The sequence below is a fragment of the Lissotriton helveticus genome, chromosome 8 (assembly GCF_964261635.1).
Source record: "Lissotriton helveticus chromosome 8, aLisHel1.1, whole genome shotgun sequence".
NCBI lineage: Eukaryota > Metazoa > Chordata > Amphibia > Caudata > Salamandridae > Lissotriton > Lissotriton helveticus.
Window position 1 is genome coordinate 1,576,621,354 of NC_136069.1, and position 20,315 is coordinate 1,576,641,668.

Here is a 20,315-nt window from a genome sequence, read left to right on the forward strand (position 1 = left end):
CAAGAGATATAAATCGAGATCACATACCCTTTTAAATGGGGGACCTTTTGCTGAACAGCACGCGCAAGCCTGTCAGGTTTTAGCTACCCCAACAGTGACAGTAGTAAGTCTTAAGCAAAAGAAGGCGTGCAACAAAGTAGGAAAATCCGGGAAAGCCACTCCTGTAAAGAGCAGGAAGAAAAAAACTCAGCATTTAGCTAACGTGACTCCTTCTCTTCGGTCATACTTTATGGCTAATACTCAGGCCACTGGAAAACCTGTTACCCAGGCAGTGACGGACTCAGTGACGGTCCTAGCGTCAGCTTAGAATCAGGACTTACTGGCTGCAATTCCTGTTTCTAACCGATACATCCCGTTAAGTGAGTCCCCTATGGCTTCCTTGGCAGAAGGTTGCAGTCAGATTGAATTAGATGAGCCAGGTGACTCATCCCCGACCTCGGCACTACACGGGATGTTAAGGCAGTTATCCACTGAGATCGGAGCACATTTTTCTACTTCTGAATCAAATCAAAAGAAAATTCAAGATACTTGCACTAGCCTAGATGAAAATCTAACAGCATTGACGCATCAGATGGAGACGCTTGAGAGCAGAGTGGAGGATTTGGGCCTAGAGGTTAAAGATAACTCAAATGAGGTGCGGAGACTGAAGGATAGAGAGCGGGATTCAACAGAGAGGTTAAAAAATATCTCGCTGAGGAATAATATCAGGGTCTTAGATCTTAAAAGAAGGTTTGGAAGGGGACAATTTAAAGGCCTATGTTATCGATCTTTTAGTTAAAGCCTTTCCCCAAATCGCCAGAGCTAGTATCCGGGAGTCTGAATTCCAGAGAATACACAGGGATACCTTCAAGTTGAATCCCGCCCAGAAAAAGCTCAGGAAAAAACTAATCTACATCCAATCTTATTTGCTAATGGAGCAACTATTGGGGGCTGCCCTTAAACTTAAATTCATCCAGGCCCAGGATGTTACCTTTAGGATTCAGTCTGATATTTACCGGGTCACAGAGGAGAGAAGGTCGGAACTGGGCAAGAAAATGGATGCATTGAGAGACCAGGGAGCCCAAGTACAGTTGCGATTTCCTGCTTTTTTAAAAGTTGTATGGGCTCACAAAATGTTCAACTTCAGATTCCCAGAGGAAGTAGATAGCTTCTGGCACAGATTAAACCCAGTTAACTTAAGTTTAAGGGGCCGGCACTAGTTACTAGTTACTATTAAATATATTCTTCATATTTTATTATTTCTTTTCCTGTTTTTTTTTTGGAGGCTGGAGGCTTGGTGGGGGAGGTAATGGTATTCACGTTTCTTGGTGGGGAGCATTGTGGAAAAAAAAAAGTTGTAACAACATTCTCATGTGACATAATAGCCTCTAGTAGCTTTAGCAATTATAATAGTGAACGGAGACAAGACAGTGATGGAGGATAGGTCCATGGGGGGAAGGAATCAACAACTTGATCTACCAAGCTGTAATGTAAATGGACTTAGGGTGAAAGGAAGACAGCGTTTGATCCTTCAGTACCTAAAAAATAGCTCAGCTAGTATTTTAATGATACAGGACACCCATCTTCTACAATCAGAATGTAAGACACTATTTGGAAAACTAAGATGGGTTGATAAGATTATTGCAACAGACCAGCAATGTTCTTCGAAAGGGGTTGCTGTGATAATCAAAATAAATTCAAGAGTAGAGGTAATTAAATCTCAAGTTCATGACTGAGTGCGTTGGGTTATAGTAGCAATTAAGTGTCGGGAGACTAAATATACACTAGTTAGTTATTATGGACCTAATTAGGATGATACTACTGAATAACCTTTGTCTTGCGCTAGCAGACTATGATTCAGCTCTGATCTTGTGTGGAGATTTCAACGTGCTTCCAAACAATAAATTAGAAAGGTACTCCCCTAGAACTGAGGTAGCAGTACCGCGTGTCAAAGCTTATCTCCTTGCCATGCTGAAGAATCTCAATCTTTTTGATGTATGGTAAAAAAAAATGGGTGAGAGAAGGTAATATTCCTTTTACAGTAAGAAAAACGCTCATTATTCTAGAATAGATTATATGTTTATGGAGCATCCCGATCTTGATAAAATCTGCTTAATAGAATATCTGCTCATACATTTATCTGATCATGGTGCCATACACCTGAAACTAGAATTTCCCCCAGAGTCATCTCTGAGGAGGTGGACTTTGGTTAGAAGATTTATTTTGCAATCCTCAACCCCTGACTTTCTGAAGCTAGAAACTGCTTGTTTCTTCCGGGAGAATTTGGGCTCAGCCAATGTACATGTGGTCTGGGACACCTTTAAGGCCTGGTTGAGAGGGATACTAAAAGGAGCGGTTGTGGGCTGGGACAGGGCTGAGAGGAAAGAACTAGCTGACCTAGAAGCACAGTTAGCGGGGGCAGAGATAGATTTAAAGGTGAGTAGTCTTTCTGGGGTAGATAATACAAATTTAATTATGAGAGTTGAAGAGCTGCAGCTGAAGTTTAGAATCAGGTCTTAGGAGATCCTGCGCCAAAAATGGGAGACAAGCAAAATGAGTGACTTCGAGCAGGGGGAGAATTGAGGTAAATTTCTCGAAATGAAGAGCAGGGTTGATAGATCTAATAACTATATCACTAAGATTAAAGTTGGCTCTCAAATGGTAGAGGATAAGGGTAGTATAGAACGAGCCTTTGCACAATTCTTCCAGGAACTCTACCAAGAAGATCTTCAGGTGGCAGAAGAACATATTGATGGGTGGCTCAAAGAGAAACATCTCGCTACTTTAGCTGAGGATAGCCAGGGAATCCTCACATTAGAAATAACAGGATCTGAGATTCTAACTATCTTAGATGCTGCAAAGAAAGGGAAAGCAGCAGGCCCGATGCTATTCCGCTCGAGGTTTACATGATTTTGAGGGAGGAAATTATCCCGGTCTGGCTATAATTGTATAATGGTATCTTAGACGGTACATCTCCCCTGCCTGACTCTTGGTGTGATGTAGTCATTGCACTGATTTTAAAGCCAGGGAAGAATCCAACTCAATGTCAGCCACACCGCCCAGTTTCTTTACTAAATGTCGACTATAAAGTCTTCGCCGGAATCTTGAACAACCAGCTTAGTAAAACTGTAGGGTCAATAATCCACATGGATCAAAAAGGTTTCCTGCCAGGCCGACAGATGTCTGATTTAGTACATACTTTAATTGGGTCGATTGACTTGGCTTCATCACAGGATCTCCCTCTTTCAATCATTATTGTTGATGCACCCAAGGCCTTTGATCGGGTGGACTGGCACTTCTTGGACAGGGTCCTGAAGATCTTCGGTATTGCTGATAGATTCAGGGAAGTGTTGAAAAAAATATATAATTCCCCCCGGCTCAGATCTCGGTTAATGGCAATCTCTCCCCTGTAGTCAAGATAGGGCGCGGTACTAGGCATGGTTGCCACCTCTACCCCATTTTATTTGAATTTTATTTTTTTTATTTGATCTATATATATATATAGCCATTAGCTCAGAGAATAAGAATAAATCAGAAGATCTTCCCTTTTAAAATAAATGGGTTTGTACGAAAGCTAGCACTGTATGCGGATGATTTGATTCTTTTATCATCTAATGTTAGCACTACACTCTCAGAGCTTGTAGCTGAAGTGGAAATCTTTGGAAGTTTATCAGGCTATGAGATAAACAATGAGAAAACTGAGATTATGGCCTGCAACATTGTCGATCAGGAGGGGATATTCGCCAAAGAACTCAGATACTAAAAAGATGGCAGAGTATTCCATTGTCACTCTATGGGCGAGTCAATCTGATTAAGAAGTGCGTCCTTCCCAAATACACATCCCCTTAGAATTTGGAAAATCTGACATTCTCAAAATCCAGGGCAAGATATCTTCTTTTGTCTGGGCAAGCAAAGCGATTCGGCTAACCTGGAAAAAACGTAGACATAAACTTCAGCGAGTGGGGGTGGGCCTACCAGACTTTCAGCTGTACTGTTGGGCCTACCAATTAAAGAACTGTAGGATGTTATTTCTCTCTCCTGATGATTCACTGATAGGCTGCATGTTCAAAGCCATGTTAGCGGGGAAAGGGGAGCTAGGTTTCATGTACAAGATTGGCTCTCCTAAATTCTTCAAAAAAATCTGTTTAAAGACCCTGCGTTTGGTGGCTAGGTTGTGGTTGGACTGCCGAGATTGTTTAGGGCTATCTTATTATAGTGAATGGGCTCCAGTTTGGGACTCTCCGGGTACAACGGAGAGTCTTTTGGATACTCTTGCTTATCCATTAAAAGAGGCAGGAGTCGTATATTGGCGAGACCTCGTACTGGGCGATAAATGTGATTCCTGGGAATATTGGAGTCATATGACTAACTGTACTCTGTCCAGGTTCAAGTTCTATCAACTCTCTTCCTGGTGTAAGAATCAATGCTGGCCACTCTTGGATGATAACAGGATGGAAAGCAAACTACAAGACCTAGCCCCACAAAAAAAGAAGTGGCGCAATGGTATAATCATCTCTTGGCAGCAACAGATAGAAAGATGGAGCAGCCATACAGAGTCTGGGAGAACTATTTGCCGAGGGAGGAGCTGGAAACCTTATGGCAAGTATCTTTAGATATTCTTTACCACCTGATTAAATCTGCTGCACTCAGAAAAAAAGCACTTGTTCACATTCCACAGCATCTATTGGTCCCCACTTAAGATATCCAAGATAAAGGGTGGTGGAGAAGCCAGCTGTCTGAGATGCGGCCATCAGAATGCAGATGATGTCCACATATTTGTTTTCTATCCCAAGATACAAGAATATTGGACAAATGTGGGTAAGATTATCTCCAGGGCCCTGGGTAGCATCGTGGAGGTAAGCCCATCTCTCATAATATTTGGTTTTGCTCCTGCTCTGGGGGGAGTATCAGACCTGATAGGGTCCCAACAAAAACTGGTATTTTTCTTGATATTGCTGGCCAGGAGGGAGATCTGTAAATTGTGGCGCCAGACGATACCTCCCACTCTGAATGCGTGGTGGAATTCTGTTAGATACTTCAGAACGCTAGATCAAAGAGTATATGTTTATAGAGAAAAGCCATATAAGGGGCTGTTTTGGAATCTTTTGGATGATACGGCATCAGGTTGAGTTTAGGGACAAGATGATGACCCAATTATTTATTTATTATTTATTTATTAGATTTATAATGCGCATGGCTGCCCCAGCGACGGGGCGTCCCAGCGCAAAACAACAACTCCTAAACCAGAAACCGCAACAAACAGCCTTAAGCCGGGAAGAGCCAGGTCTTAATGGCTTTCCGGAACACAAGATGGTTTTCAATTATTCTGATAGACCCGGGGAGAGAATTCCAGAGTTGTGCAGCCAGGCAACGGAAGGAACGGCCACCCGCTCTGGCTCTCCAGACGTGCGGGGTGCATGCCAGCGCTAAGGTGGCAGATCTTAAAGGACGTCAGGGTGCGTAAGACTGCAGCAAACCCCTCAAGCCAGCCAGTGCCTGCGGTGATAGGATCTTATGTGCCAAGCAAAGCGTCTTAAATTGAATACGCTTTAGTACCGGCAACCAGTGAAGCCTCTGCAGGACATGGGAAACCGAACAGGAATAGGGGAGGGCCAGCAACATGTGAGCAGGGGCGTTCTGTGCCCTCTGCAGACGGACGCTTAACACTAGCTTTGTTTGCGCCTATATATAGGCAGTTCCCGTAGTCTAGTCTTGACAAGATGGTAGCCTGTAAGATGAGTTGGCGGACTTTTGGGGGGAAGAAGCCCAATAATGGTTTCAAACCCCTCAGAACGCCAAAGCACATTCCGGCCACGGCTTTGGATTGGGCGTCGAAAGTTAATTCACTGTCAAACCAGATGCCCAGGTTTTTCACTGTCTCCTTAGGCAATGGGGCAGGTTTCAACTGGTCAGGCCAGTAACTCTCAGACCACATCCCCCGATCTTTTCCGAACAGCAGGATTTCAGACTTGCCAGCGTTCAACTGCAAGCAGTTTGCTGCCATCCAGTCTGCTATCACCGCAAGATCCTCCTTAAATTTCAGCAGACTAGTAGCATTTTTTTGGGAGAAAGCGATCACCAACTGAGTGTCGTCAGAGTAAGATACCAGTGCCAAGCCCCTATCCCTCGCCAACGTCGCCAGAGGCTGGACGTAGATGTTAAATAATAGGGGACTTAACACTGATCCCTGCGGTACACCCTGGCACAAAGCAAACTCCTGTGACTGAAATGGTGGAACATGGACTTGGAAGGACCTTTCTGCCAAAAAAGACCGGAGCCACTCCAAGGCCAGATCTCTAATGCAGATTTCCTGAAGGCGTTGCAAGAGAATTGCGTGAGAGACAGTGTCGAAAGCGGCACTTTGGTCCAACAGGACCAAGGCCGCTGAGTCTCCAACATCCAGGTTAGCCCGGATGGTCTCCGTGACCACCATTAACGCAGACTCAGTGCTGTGCCGGGCCCTGAAGCAATGTTGGGATGAGTCAAAGATGTCATTTTGCTCTACAAACCTGGAGAGTATGGCATTCACATGCGATTCAGTTACCTTGGCCAGGAAAGGCAGTTGGGAAATTGGGCGAAAGTTGGCAGGCTCAGCGGGGTCCAGCGAGGGTTTTTTAAGCAAAGGAATGGCCTTGGCATGTTTCCAAGCCCTAGGGACACACGCTGAAGTCAAGCAAAGGTTGACCAGGTTGGAATTCAGCGGAGCAAGACACGAATGGAATTGGCGGAAGTGAGTAGGCGTCAGAGGTTCAGCTGGCGAACCGGATTTGACTTTAGAACAGAGTGCCACGAACTCAGACTCAATCAGTGGCGGGAAAGAGGTCAGGATATTAGTTCCCCTTAATCCCAGAATCCTTGAATCCAGCCCCCCTGAGGTGGATTGGGGGTGGGTAACACCTGGTAGATTTTGTCGACTTTATTCACAAAATGTGAGGCCAACTCGGTGCACTGTTTGTTTGACGAGATCATAGAGGTCTCCATGGCTCCTCCGCTTTTCATGTTCTTCAGAACAGCGAAGATGGTTTTAGCAGGGTTGGTGTTGGACAAAATGTTATTGGCCACGAACTTGGCCCGGGCTTGATGGATAAGCTTATGGTAATGCTGAATTGCGGCGCGATATTTCCTTTTTGCCATTGGATCATAGGAGTGCCTCCATACGCGTTCCAGCTGCTTGCAACCCTTTCTAGCCAAAACTAGGGAGTCGTCGAACCAAAGGTTAGACGGTCCGCGAAATTTCCCTCCCAGCCTGGCCGGAATGCAGTTATCCAATCCTGAGGATACCCACTCATTAAAACCAGAATTAGCCATATCAATGTCCTGTGTCACCTGAGGCCTGTGACTAGACAGCCAAGTCGAGTGACGGCCCAAGTCTAGCTTGTGCCAGGGTCGCTTAAGAATGGGAACAGGACAGGTAGCCTCCCCTTTGGCTGGAAGTTCCAAGGTGAAAGGGATCAAGAAATGGTCGGTCCAAGCCTGTGGGATGGGCAGAGATGCTGTGCAGGAGCTTAGATTTGTGAAAATAGGGTCCAATAGGTGGCCGGCCACATGAGTGCCGGTTTGCACCAATTGGGTTAGCTGAAGGACCTCCAAATCTGCCAAAAAGCTAGCGATGCCGGCTGACTTACAATCCTCAAGATGAAGATTAAGGTCCCCGAGAATGGTAAAGTTAGCCATTTTACATGCAAAATGTGCCACTTTGTTAAGTAAATCATGTCTGAAAGGACCAGATAAACCTGGTGCGGACGGTAGATTAGGAAGCCAGTCAGGACGAGATTATGGTTCAGTATGATCTTAAATAGAGCGCTTTCGCAGCCTACGATGCTCTCTCTACTGAAGTGTATGCTTCCTTGGCAATGATTGCGATGCCCCCGCCTCTGCCTCCGGTCAGCTCAGGTTGCGTGTTATGGGCATTTCCTGTAAAGAACATCAGCTGGGAATGGAACAACCAAGCTAATACGCATCAGAAGTGGTACAGGTTGAATGGGTGCTACAGCTAAGGAGATCATATGAGAAGAGTAAAAAAAAAAAGATACTAATTGTCAAGAGCAACCATAAGAAGCAACAGTTCCCAAATATAAATAACTGTCAACTGTCAAGAGGTGTGAGATAGATAGCGTATTGACAGGGGGGAATGTCAAGATGGAAAAAGTTCACTGATCGATAGGTCACAGATGGGGTGGCACGCAGCCAGCAGACAAATGCACGAACAGGAAATCCTAGATCAATCTCACAGATAGGTGCAGCGACATCTCAATGGTCCAAGGAGACTGGCCCCCAATAAAGCTCACATTGCTAAAGGGGTATGTACACTCCCATAACATAAAGTCAGATGCCACTTGAGTTAGGAAATTATACCCAATCAGGACACAGCACATGTAGTGATCATGTGCTTCCCATGCTGCCCACCTGGACACGTTACCCACTGTCCACATTGTGTCCACACAAGGTTGAGGCTTACCTGTACTGTCCATTAGACAATGAATTCATGATTTCAAAAGCAGCAGCTTTCATTCCTTACCCTACATGGACCTCCAGAAATACGTTATCTATGATGAATTGCATTAAAAGAAGCCTTAGACTGATTGTAAATTGAGACAGACCTCAGACCCTGTGCATGTAACTGTTCTCCTGGCCGCTCTGGTTAATTAAACAAACTGCTTCTGCTTTGCCAAACGCCTCTCGTCTCTTGGTTTTCCACATTTCATGTTCAAGCAACATCAGTCCCTAGTAAAGTGCACTACTGGTGCACAGGGCCTGTAAATTAAATGGAATGGCACCAGTAGGCCTGCAGCACTGATTGGCCACCCACTTAAGTAGCCCCCTAAATATGTCTCAGGGCTGTCAGAGCCTGTATGTGCAGTTTTAAACTGCCATGTCAACCTGGCAAGATAAACCTCTTGTTGTGCCCAAACCTTCCTGTTTCATACATATATGTCACCCCTTGGGTAGGCTCTGGATAGCCCAGAGGGCAGTGTGCAACATATTTAAAAAGCAATTTGAGTATGGGAGGAAGTGGGGGTAACGACAGTTGGAGCATTGTTCGGAGACGGAATGCTGCTTAGTCATACAGACTTTGTGCATGAGCAGGGGCTACCGGAATCGTTGTTCATACTACACGCACATATGATGGGGTGGGTCAGAAGGCACTGGGATCCAGAAAATGTAGAACCACCAACACACGAACTGGTGCATGCCCTACACCTGACGGGTAATGGAAGACACTTAATTAGATGGCTGTACAGAGGAATATTTATGCATGCAGCGATAGCTCTCATCCCATTAATGAGTAAATGGGAGCGGGAGCTAAGTAAAGCGCTCCCAGATAAGCAGTGGGAGGAAATGCTGGCCTACCCCAAAAAAGTATCCAGGAGCCCAAGATTTAAATTCATTCAATAAATGATTTTGTACACGGCGTATCTCACACCGCATAGGCTACATGAGATGTACCCGGGAGTATCGGCACAATGCCCCAGGTGCATAGACCCAGATGTAACACTTACACATATGATGTGGGCATGCTCAACTCTATCAGGGTACTGGACGCGCATAACTGGGGACATTAATCAAGTGATTGAAGGAACAAGACTGGGATCACTTGAAAGTTGTATGCCTGGGTTTTACCGTAGGCCCAAATCACAGAAAGTACACACGAGATTTGCTGATTTGTTATTGTTATTAGCAAAGCGGCTCATAACAAGACAATGGAAGTCATCAACCCCACCCAGTATACGGGTCTGGTGGCAGGATGTCATTAGATGGGGGAGGGCCGAAAGTGACTCTCTACACAGAGAAGAGTATAGGGGGCTATGGAAGACACCAATTTCCTTGGAATGGAACGCACTACTGAAAGCTTTTAAGACACTTGACATACAACAAGAATAGAAACATCCTCATTTTTTTGTTTACACAAAGCGCAACACAGGGAAACGACCGTGAGATATTAGGATGCATGGATAGAAAATATGGGCCTGCCAAGAAAACTGATAATGAGTGCAGCTTTGGTATGCCGTGCAGACTGTAAGTAACTGGACATACTCCATATATGCCCTGACGTTCAGAAGGGTACTTTTAAGTTCTAACTCAGATCTGAGCGCCCAAAGTGCACGATGTATACATACGGCCACATGCATCAACCTATTTAGGAAGTGCAAACGGTGCGAATCGGTAAATTCGGCCGTTTGCACTTCCTAAATACGTTTTTGGGATGCATGAAACAATGTTTAAAAATTCTCTTTTTTTTGCATTTCCTAAAAATGCGAATGCATTTAAGGAATCGCATTTGTGCGATTCCTTAAATGCAATGCATCAATTTTTAAAAAAATGCAAATTTTGAAATAGGAAGTGCAAATTAACACGAGGTTGACCCTCGTGTTAATTTGCGAAAATCTTTAAAAAAGCACAAAAATGCATTTTGGAAAGTGTCATGTTACAGACACACATGTCCTTAGGACATGTGTGTGTGAAACATGCACTTTAAAATACATTTCAGGGGTGCAGGGGGGTACTTTGGACCCCCCTCTGCACCCTTGCAATGCATCAACAAATTGCGATTTCCAAAATAAAGAAATGCTAAACGGCATTGGGCCCATAGGAATCAATGTAATGCCACTCCTTAATTGCGATTCGCAATTAAGGAATCGCAAATTCCGAAAATTAAGAAATCCTAAAAAAAATTAGGATTTCTTGATGCATAGGATTTTGCAATTCCTAAATTGCGATTCCTTAATTTTCGCAATTTAGGAAATGCAAATCCTACAATGATGCATGTGGCCGATAATGTATTATGGACATAGCTATCCAAGTACCGGGGGGGTGGGTGTGGGAGTTTATTGCCTTCTTTTTTAATAAAAGTAATCTGATTGCAGTGTATATAATAATTGACATTTAGGATGGAATGTACTGAGACATGTTTTCTATGGAAAGACATATATTGTAACGCTTGTCATACGTAATGTAATAATATCATCAGCCTTGTGAATTATGTACGTGTGTAATAATTTTCTTTTTCCTTTCTTCTTAGAAAGTTCACCGCCCAAAACCTAGTGATTATTTGCAAGTACAGAAAGATCTATGTTGGGAGTACTATAGGCCCATTGAAGGAATGCATTGCAGAACATTTTAGAGCTTTTAAAAATCAGGATGATAGCTATCCTATTGGGGCTCACACAAAGGAATGTGCAGTACATAATATGCAATTGTTTTTTAAATTTCATGGTATATAATCTATAATGCCCGATGTAAGTGGTGGGAATTGGGAACTCAAGTTGAGACAAAATGAGGCTTGTTGGATCTACTTTTCGAAATAAGAGACACCTTCGGTTGATACCTTATATCACCTATTCAAATAAGTATTCTGACGTGGACGGTATTTGTCTTTGCAATGGTATCTCAAGACCGTAATATAGTGACAATTTAAGATCTTAACACGTTAGTCTTAATGATAAACACAGGGTGAGATGACTACCACCAATATGGATATCATCAGAAAATATGTGTACATGGTAGGATCCCTTGTTAGGGAATTTGCGAATGCACTCTGGTCTATTTGAATATGCAATGGTGATCAACTCTGACCTGTGAATATTCTAGAACCTGATAGAGGCATGTAAGAAATAAAATATGCCTATTAAAATAGATCAAATACCTGTCAGTCTTTAATTTAGGAAGCAATTTACTGCTTATAGTGTCCGAATTAATGGTTAGTGACTATTAAATTGGAAACCTTAAGATGGTGCAAGGTTACACCTTTATGCTTCCTGTAATAACCTATATATGATGAAAATGTTTGCACCTTCGTCATGATGTTTCCTCACACTACATTCGAAATCTTTCATGATGGTTCATTTACGAATGGATCAGATGGTACCTCGATTATGGTCCCTGTTTAATGTATATAATCACACGGCAAGCTCAATTGTGATTTTAACTTTGAAAATGTTAGTGTCTGTTCTCCAGTTATTCAAAATAATATGACTACGGCACTGGAAGAGCGAGTGGTGGCATTAGAGGCTGGAGGTGAGAGTACTGTTCGACAAGCCACAGCAAACGAATCACGGATGAAGGATGTCACGTGGAAGTTAGAAAACTTTGAAAATCGCCAAAGGCATATTAATCTGAGACTTCTGGGCGTACCGTAAAATGCAGAAGGAGAGGACATCAGATGACTCGTGTTGCACCTGCTGAAAGGTGGTCTCTCCAAATTAGCACACTGGGACTGGGATACAGAGGTGCAGTATGTGCACCGTTCACCGCTCATTCTCAGAAAAATGGAAGGGCCAGAATGATGTGAATGAAAAGCCTAGAGCTATTCTTTGGAAACTTTCTCCTGAGACAAGCGGTGTTTGATAAGGCACAGCCCGAAGCAAGGCGTTCGGTGGAGGGGCACACCTTCTTTGTCAGGCCGTCATTTTGCCACACTACTGTGGAAAGAAGGTGGAGGCTCCGACAACTGATTATCCCTTTTCAAAAGATAGGGTGTGAAGTCTATTTACTAATTACGGCTCGGCTCAAGGTCATTCATTGGGGAACTACAAGGGTATTTCCCTCTGAAATACAGGCACAGGACTTCTTACGAGAAATGTCGGAGACTAGGAATCAAAAAGATTCTGATTGGTGATGAACTTGGAAGAATAATGGGTCTTTTTTTACATTTTTGTTTGGTGGAGCTAGATGGGTGGTGGTGGGAAGCAGCATTATACAGGAGGCATCACAAGGATCCTCAGACCTTTTTTGCCCAGAGGTGAGGGGAGCGAGGGGGGAGGTGGGCTCTCAGGAAGGGGGTTCGGGGAAGGATTTGATGGGGAGCTGGTCCAGCAGGTAGAATTTGATGAGACAGCATCATTAGTGATGGGATCTACACTAAAATCTCTGAATATGACAGATGGGAATGGGTAAGTTAAGAATTGCTTCTGGCAACATTTGTGGTCTAAATAATCCCCAAAAAAGCGCAGGGTCAATGAGGACATTCAGTATTTGCAGGCAGACATAATATGTCTGCAAGAGACACATATAGAAGTCGGCAGACATAAGATGGCAGAACTAGCAGGATACCAACTGGTCACCACTTCAACTCACGGAACACGCACAAAAGGGATCACTATTATGGCTCTTAAAAAAGCTTTTAAATTTCCACTCTCTAAGTCTGATCAGCTGGACAGGTAGGTCAATACTCAATGTTATGCAGATGACTACTCTTTTACGCTATGCTCTGTGTAGGCTCAGTATTTGATGATCCTGCCCTATTCAACTGGCTAAATACGGAATTAGTTAGGTGGGCGCTGCCTTTAGTTGTTTGTGGGGACTTCAATATAAATATGAGCATTAATAATATCAAGCTAGGGCAAAGTTCATATCATGGCCATAAACCTAAAGTCTTTAAATCCCTAGCCAACTTATGCGTGACACACAAACTTATAGATGTTTGGACCACGCAAGAACCCCAAGACTTTGGATATTCTCCTTTTTCTGCCCCACACCAGTCACACACTAGGCTAGACTATTTTTTTGTGTTTCAGGGGTTTTCCACAAGCTGTCGGATTTTTAGATTTCCACGTGTGATATCTGATCACAATCCGCTAGTCCTTGAAATCTCAAAGCACACACCAAACCCCACGAAACCACGCTGGAATTTTGATAGGGCACTCCTCTACGATGAAGAATATATTACACATATGAGGATATGGATCCCTACGTTCATAGCAAGAATAGGGGCAGTACACGGGTAGAGGTAGTTTAGGATGCTTTGAAAACGGAATAAGAGGGGAAACATCAAGGTATGGTTGAACATCCCAGAGGAAGGTGAAACATCACATTCAGGAACTCTATAGAAAGCTGCTTGAAGCAGAAACGCAGCTGGAAGAGGTGATCAAGAATAGAGGCAACGTGGGGCAGGCACAAATAAAAGTGGCTTTAGCAAAATCTAGCGGTCTAAAATGAATGAATATAGTGAGAGAGTAGGACACTTGCTAGCGTTGCGCACTAGACAACGGGTGACACAGGGGGGAATGCAGGAAATGGAAGATCCTGTAGGTGGGCTAGTCTCTGAGCCTTTGGACATACGGGCTGCGTTTCAACGATTCTATCAACAGCTGTATACTGAAGAAATTAGTGGAAGGGAAAAAGAAATTCAGGATTATATAGCTCGGTTACCCGGGGAAAAGCTATTGATGGAAGAAAGGGAGACGTTGGAGGCGCCCATTGCGGCAGAGGAAATCGATGGGGCAATTAGATCCCTGGTAAATGGGAAGGTGGTAGGAACAGATTCCATTCCAGGGGAGTGTGATAAACTACTGGCTCCTTGCCCTCAGGAACTGATGAAGGATGTTTTTCTAGAGGCTCAATCCGGTTAGGGGGTAGCCGATTCTTAACGATCGGCCAATATTGTTTACAAAAATGGAAAGCCAGTCAAGGAGTTAGGGTCCTATTGTCCTATCATGCTAATAAATAGCGACGTTAAGGTATATGCTGAGATCTTGGCTAACCGACTCACGGTGGTCATAAAGAAATGGGTCTCCCCAACCCAACATGGGTTCCTCCGCGGCTGTAGCACCATCAACCATGTTCAATGGGTGATTGCCCTTTTTGATGCTGCAGGGATCGCCAGAGACCCTATGGGGCTAATTCTGCTGGAGGCGGAGAAGCCTTTGATAGGGTCTCCTTGCCTTTCTTATGGGCAATTCTTGAGAGTAGAGGGCTTGGGAAAGGCTTTATCGAGGCTATCGCAATAATGTATAGCAACTCTGTGGCCAGGGAAGATGTCAGGTCCAGTTTTGATCAGCAGGGGGACTCGCCAGGGCTGGACATGCTCCCCCCTATTGTTTGCTCCGTATATTGACCCACTAGTTAGGAAGATTATAGGCAATAATTGGATTTTAGCAATGCATAGTGATGGGGGGAGTACTAAGATCTTGGCCTATGATGACAATCTAGCAATTGTGACTCCTAACCCTTTGAGCGCATCAGAAGAAATTGAAAAAGACGCGGACATCTTTGGATACATCTCAGGTTATCGACTTAATCAAAACAAGACCCTAGTTGTGGTTAGTAAGGGGCTTTAGCTAAAAGACCCACAGTTCGTACAGAAGGCAGCTTACTTTGGGTTGAATTAATGGCAGATGTGTCAAAAATTGCGGAAACTAATCTGGGCCCACTACTCCCAAAATTCTAAACGGATTTTGCTCGACTAAATAATCTTAAACTCAAACTGGTTGGGAGGTGCAACGTTATCAAGATGCAGTTTTTGCCAAAATGTTATACCTCTATAGGGTTATTTCTCTGACCATCGATAGTTCCTGGTTTAAATCTATGAATCAGATGTTCTCTAGGTTCCTCTGAGATAATTGTTGCCCTCGGAGAGCGCTGAAACTTTTAACGCTGCCAAGATATAGAGGTGGATAGGCCATACCCAATCTCCAGCTACATCATTGGGCTTCAATACTATATCAAACGGATATCTTACTCAAAGGAGGAATGGATTTGTTGCAGGTGGCTGCCCCGCCTCAATTTATGAGTTGGTAGTAGGAAAAAAGGCTGGCGGTTGTCTCCTGCAGCATACTGAATGTAACTACTATAAAAGGGTGAAGTTTAAGACCTTGACTTGCATGTTCAAAGTTTGAACTTCAGTCTGGAAAAGGCTCGGCCTGGGACTTATTAATCCCTATGCCCCACTGTACAGTAATGAGTTACTTTCCAGTATTTTCAATGACGGGCATATGGAAAACTGAGACAACAAAGGTGTTAGGATAATTTGTGATGTTATGGACGAGACAAGGGTGATACCATTTGATAGGATCAAGAATACATTTGGGGTGGAAAATAGACAGTTTTTCAAATATCTCCAGATAAGAGATTTTTTAGCAAGAAAGACAGGGGGTAGCGGCGGTTTCTCCAGTGTGATGCTGGTCGATGTTTTGCTCAAACGGCCATCTACACTTGGTGGGATGTACAAAATACTGAATGAGACGTTGCTGGATTATTTAATCAAACATTGTGACCGCTGGCAGAAACTATTACAGGTGGGATTGGGCAAAGTTGAAGACTCACTACATCTGGCCCAAAAATCTATTTATTGCAGCTAACCTCCAACTACACTGTTTTAAAACTTGGTTTAATTTATATATCACTCTGGCGAAGATTTAAAAATGGGGAAGAGTATCGGACTCATCCTGCCCACGCTGCGGCTGTCAAGCTGCTGACATTGTACATATGTTTTCTTCCTGACCTGATCTGGATACAGTTAAAAGGGATGTCGGTACTATTCTGGAATCTCATTTAGGGAGAAAGTAGATCTGTTATCACAGTTGATTGTACTTGTGGTGAGTAGCTCTCTACTTCCAGTGTGGATGCAGGCCTTTATATACATTGCTGTGACAGTATTTAGACTCTGTCTAGCCACCCACTGGCTTGATCCAGTCCCACCAACCAGTCAACAGTGGTTAGGTAGATTCTTGGCAGTGTAGAGACTAGAAACTGCAGTATATGCTAGGAGGGGACACAGGGCAAGCAAAAAAGGGATGGAAATTTGGGCTCCCCTGAGAAGATGGTCGCACAAGAGCGAAGAGGCAGGTAATATGTAAAAAGTTATAAACAAAAGTAGTTATTGAAAATTGCCTGTGGTACTAGAGGAAGCAAAGGATTATTCTCCTCTTGAATACTAGGAGGGATCTCGACTAAGGGGCCTTTGCTATCCTTACAAATATTATGGTTTGCGTTGTGCAAGATTATGCCATGATGAGGCAATTGTTTTAATGAATTTGTGTTATGATTTCATAGGTATTGTTTTCTCCATGCCAGTGGAACAACTGATCTATAGTTGGAAGAGCTGGACCAGCAGGGTCGGGGTTGAGGGGCGGTTGACAGGCGGTGGGAGGGAGCAGTGGCGTAACGAACCTTGAGGGGGCCCCCCTGCAGGGTACGTGAAGGGGCCCCCTTCGGACTCAATCTAGAGCTCCCCAGCAGAAGTGCGGTGCTGACGGGGCCCGCTGGAGGGTGAGGGCCCCCCCCCGCACCACGGGGGGTTCAAGGCCCTGCGTTACGCCCCTGGGAGGGGGGGGGGATTCTGGGCTTGGCATTGACTATGCATATATCTTTACTTGGTATTGTATTTTGAAAATGTCATTAAATAATTTATATTAAAAAATAATGGCGCTCAAGTGCCCCACCTCTGAACTTGATCATGCTGGCCCGTTCTCAAACGTTAGCGCTAATTTTTGGTTTATATAGAGAATCCAATATGGTGTGAATGGTGGACGCCGCTGCTTCAGAAAGGACTCTCCTTGGGTTTAGGAGGTAACCTACTCCGTATAGATAATTCTCGACAATGGATCCACTTTTTGCTAAATTTTGATACACGTAGGCCTCGACTGGGATAGTATTTATTTGAAGATTACTAGTACACATTTGACCTTTGATCACGATTTTTAACATGTATGCCGTGTTCTATATAATATGATTTTGCATGTTACCACACAGGCCATGGTGCTTGAAATGCGTGATTGACATAGTTTGCTCTAAAATTATCTTTCAGTAACCTTTCTGGACGTAGCATGTAGACAATGTAGGAGCTCTAATTGGAATGTATAGGTCACTAGTGGAAACCAAGTGTCGTGCTGATCGCCATGTGGAATGTGTGTATGTACATGACTTTGGTTATTACAACATGTGCTATTCTAACATGCTGACAACACAATATTGAATTTTACAGGTCGCATGTCGATAATTGGTTGTGACTAAGGACCATTTTGAGCAATAGGTATGGACTGGTAACACATACATGACTCTAATGTTTTGTTCGCGGGTTACCTGATTACCAGTTTTTGAACACTAATATCATTTGATGATTGGGCATTGGATAAGGTATTTGTCTTGCGCTGGTGACGAGAATTGAATTCATACGGATTAATGTGGTGAGTTGATTTTCGCTCACACATTGACATGATACTGTTTGGTCTTATATAATTTCGATTTTCCCATTATGAGCTTCACTTGTGGCATTTATAGGCATGTTTTTTGGTGGCACATTGGATATGCCTGTTTTGAATTAATTATTCTAATCGACTATACCCTCAATATTTTCTCTCACTTACTCTCTTTCTCTTGTTTTAATTTTAACAATTAGGACCACGGTTCCCAACTATCTTCTGATTTAGAATTTCATATCAATACTAACCCGGGGGCGGGTTAGTGGTACAAAAGGTTATGAGTTTTTTTGCTTTATTGTAGCCCAGAGGAAGTCGATAGGAGATTGACCTCAGATGAAACTTGCTTTGGCTACATCGACATTAAGGGGCAGATTTACAATAACTGGCGCATCCCTGCATATCGGCAGGGATGCGCCAGTTATTGTGCGTCACGGCTGCGCCACCATGGGTGCGCCGCATTTACAATGCGGCGCACCATGGGGCAAAAATGGACATATGTTTGACGCATCTGCTGCCGTAAAGGCGGCGCATTGATGGAGTTGCGTTGCAAGCACGATGCAGCTCCAGCAAGGCTTGGGGGTGCCCTATCCTTAATCCCTTCGATGCTTGTGACGGAACCGTTCCGTCATCAGTCACGGCTGAGCTGTGCTGATGGCGGAACGGTTCCTTCACGACCGCACCCTGTTCTGGAATGTCCAGCACAGGGGCGTAATCGGTGCCGCACGGAAGCGGTTAAAATGCTGCATCAATCCTCATGCCTGCTTCAAGCTGGCGCAGGGTTTTGACGCAGCATGGCCTTAAAAGTGACTGAGTGAAATCTTGTAGATTTCACTCAGCCACTTTTAGGAGGCGTTCCTGCGCCGGAACGCCCCCCCCTCCCTGCGCCGAAACGCCTACATGTGGCGCATGGCTTTACAAAGTGACGCATCTCCCAGATGCGTCACGTTGTAAATACCCCGCAGCATGGCGCTGGCTTTGCGCCACCTCTGCATCACAAAAGTGATGCAACAGCAGCGTAAAAGAGGTGCAAGGGGCTTGTAATTCTGCCCCTCTCTGTCTTTCTAAATAGACTTGAGTATCAATACGGTGTTGAAAAACATGATTCCATTTATAATTTTGAAGGATTGGCTGTAACACTGTGAATTCGATCCTGGACTTTTGGAATAAAATTAAGAAGTTGCTACAACTGCACACTTGTGGGATCTGAATCTTACTGGACATTTGCTCAGGATAAAGACTTTCTCTGCAAATGGTTTTTGGGGCGGTTCACCTCCAAATGTTGGAACATAGGGAGGCCACTCTTTTCTTTATCCTTTGAGCACTGTAGAAATTGGTTACACATTAACTTGTGAATGACTATGCCCAGAGTTGGGTCCTGCCACTCATACTTTTATTAGCATTTGCAGCTTCATTTCTTCTTCTGAATGCATTAGTTCTGCATTATTACTCTCACCATATGCATATGCACAAACACTCTTAAGTATTGTGATAGTTATGGCAAATGGGCACGATTTCCCTTTGTTTGTGTTCTCTTGTTCATGACAGTGTTTGTTGTGTGAATGTACGGTGTTCAGTCTTGCACTTGTATTCTTATATATGAGATGGGGGGCTGGGCATACAATCGCTTTGGTGACACTACAGGTGTAGCTGATGACTTGTGCACTGAAGGCAACAACATGCATGGATTAGGTGGGAACCAATGGACCTAAATTTGGGTCGCCTTAATGGTGCCCTTAAACCATTCTATGGTTAAAATTGCAAAACTGTAATAGTGGGTGCCCTCTTTCCCTGTTAACTATCATGTACAAAGCAAAATTCCCATTGGATCACTGGACAGACTGCAAAAACCTGGTAATACATAGAACTCAGGTATGCGGAGACACAAAAAGTGAATCTGAGCACCATCCAGACTTCGTACACTTAGCATGAGTTCAAATGTTTTACTTCTCTTTTGGAGATATCTGTTAAATCTATGCACCATTGTGATCATTCACTTACAAGTAAGTTTAACCCCTTCGTAGCGGGGGTAATTCCCCCGATGTGCGGGGGGAGGGGGGTGCGCATGGCGCCCCGGTGCTCGTGACGTCACGGCCACACCCGTTTCTGTAGAACGCTCGCACAGTGGGGGAATTAGCCCCGTGTGCGAGCGTTGCGGCCGTTATGATGAGCTCAGCTCGTCATGAGCACACGGCCACCATGCCTCATGACGAGCCGAGCTCGTCATGAGCACCCATGTGGAGCAGCAAGGGCTGGCATGGCTGTGTGCCTGGTGGTTCTTCTCACATACTTTCCTATGAACCTGAATGATAATATCAATGGCCTTCCATTGTAGCCAGGGACACTTCAATAGCATTGCAAATAAACCCCTCCTGAGGCAGTGTCTTGCCCCATGACCCAATCAAATAGCTATTTGCCCAA

The 20,315-nt window shown here is 44.2% G+C and overlaps 1 protein-coding gene across 1 annotated transcript in view; it reads right to left on the reverse strand.

Annotated features, from left to right (window-relative positions):
• The window catches only part of LOC144773944 (olfactory receptor 6N1-like), a 34,212-nt gene extending 27,800 nt beyond the window's left edge, over window positions 1–6,412 (reverse strand). Inside the window, exon 1 of the mRNA XM_078658999.1 lies at window positions 5,764–6,412. Within this exon, the coding sequence (XP_078515125.1) occupies window positions 5,764–6,412 (649 nt within the window). The remainder of the gene's footprint in view (window positions 1–5,763) is intronic.
• Between the last annotated feature and the right edge of the window lie 13,903 nt (window positions 6,413–20,315).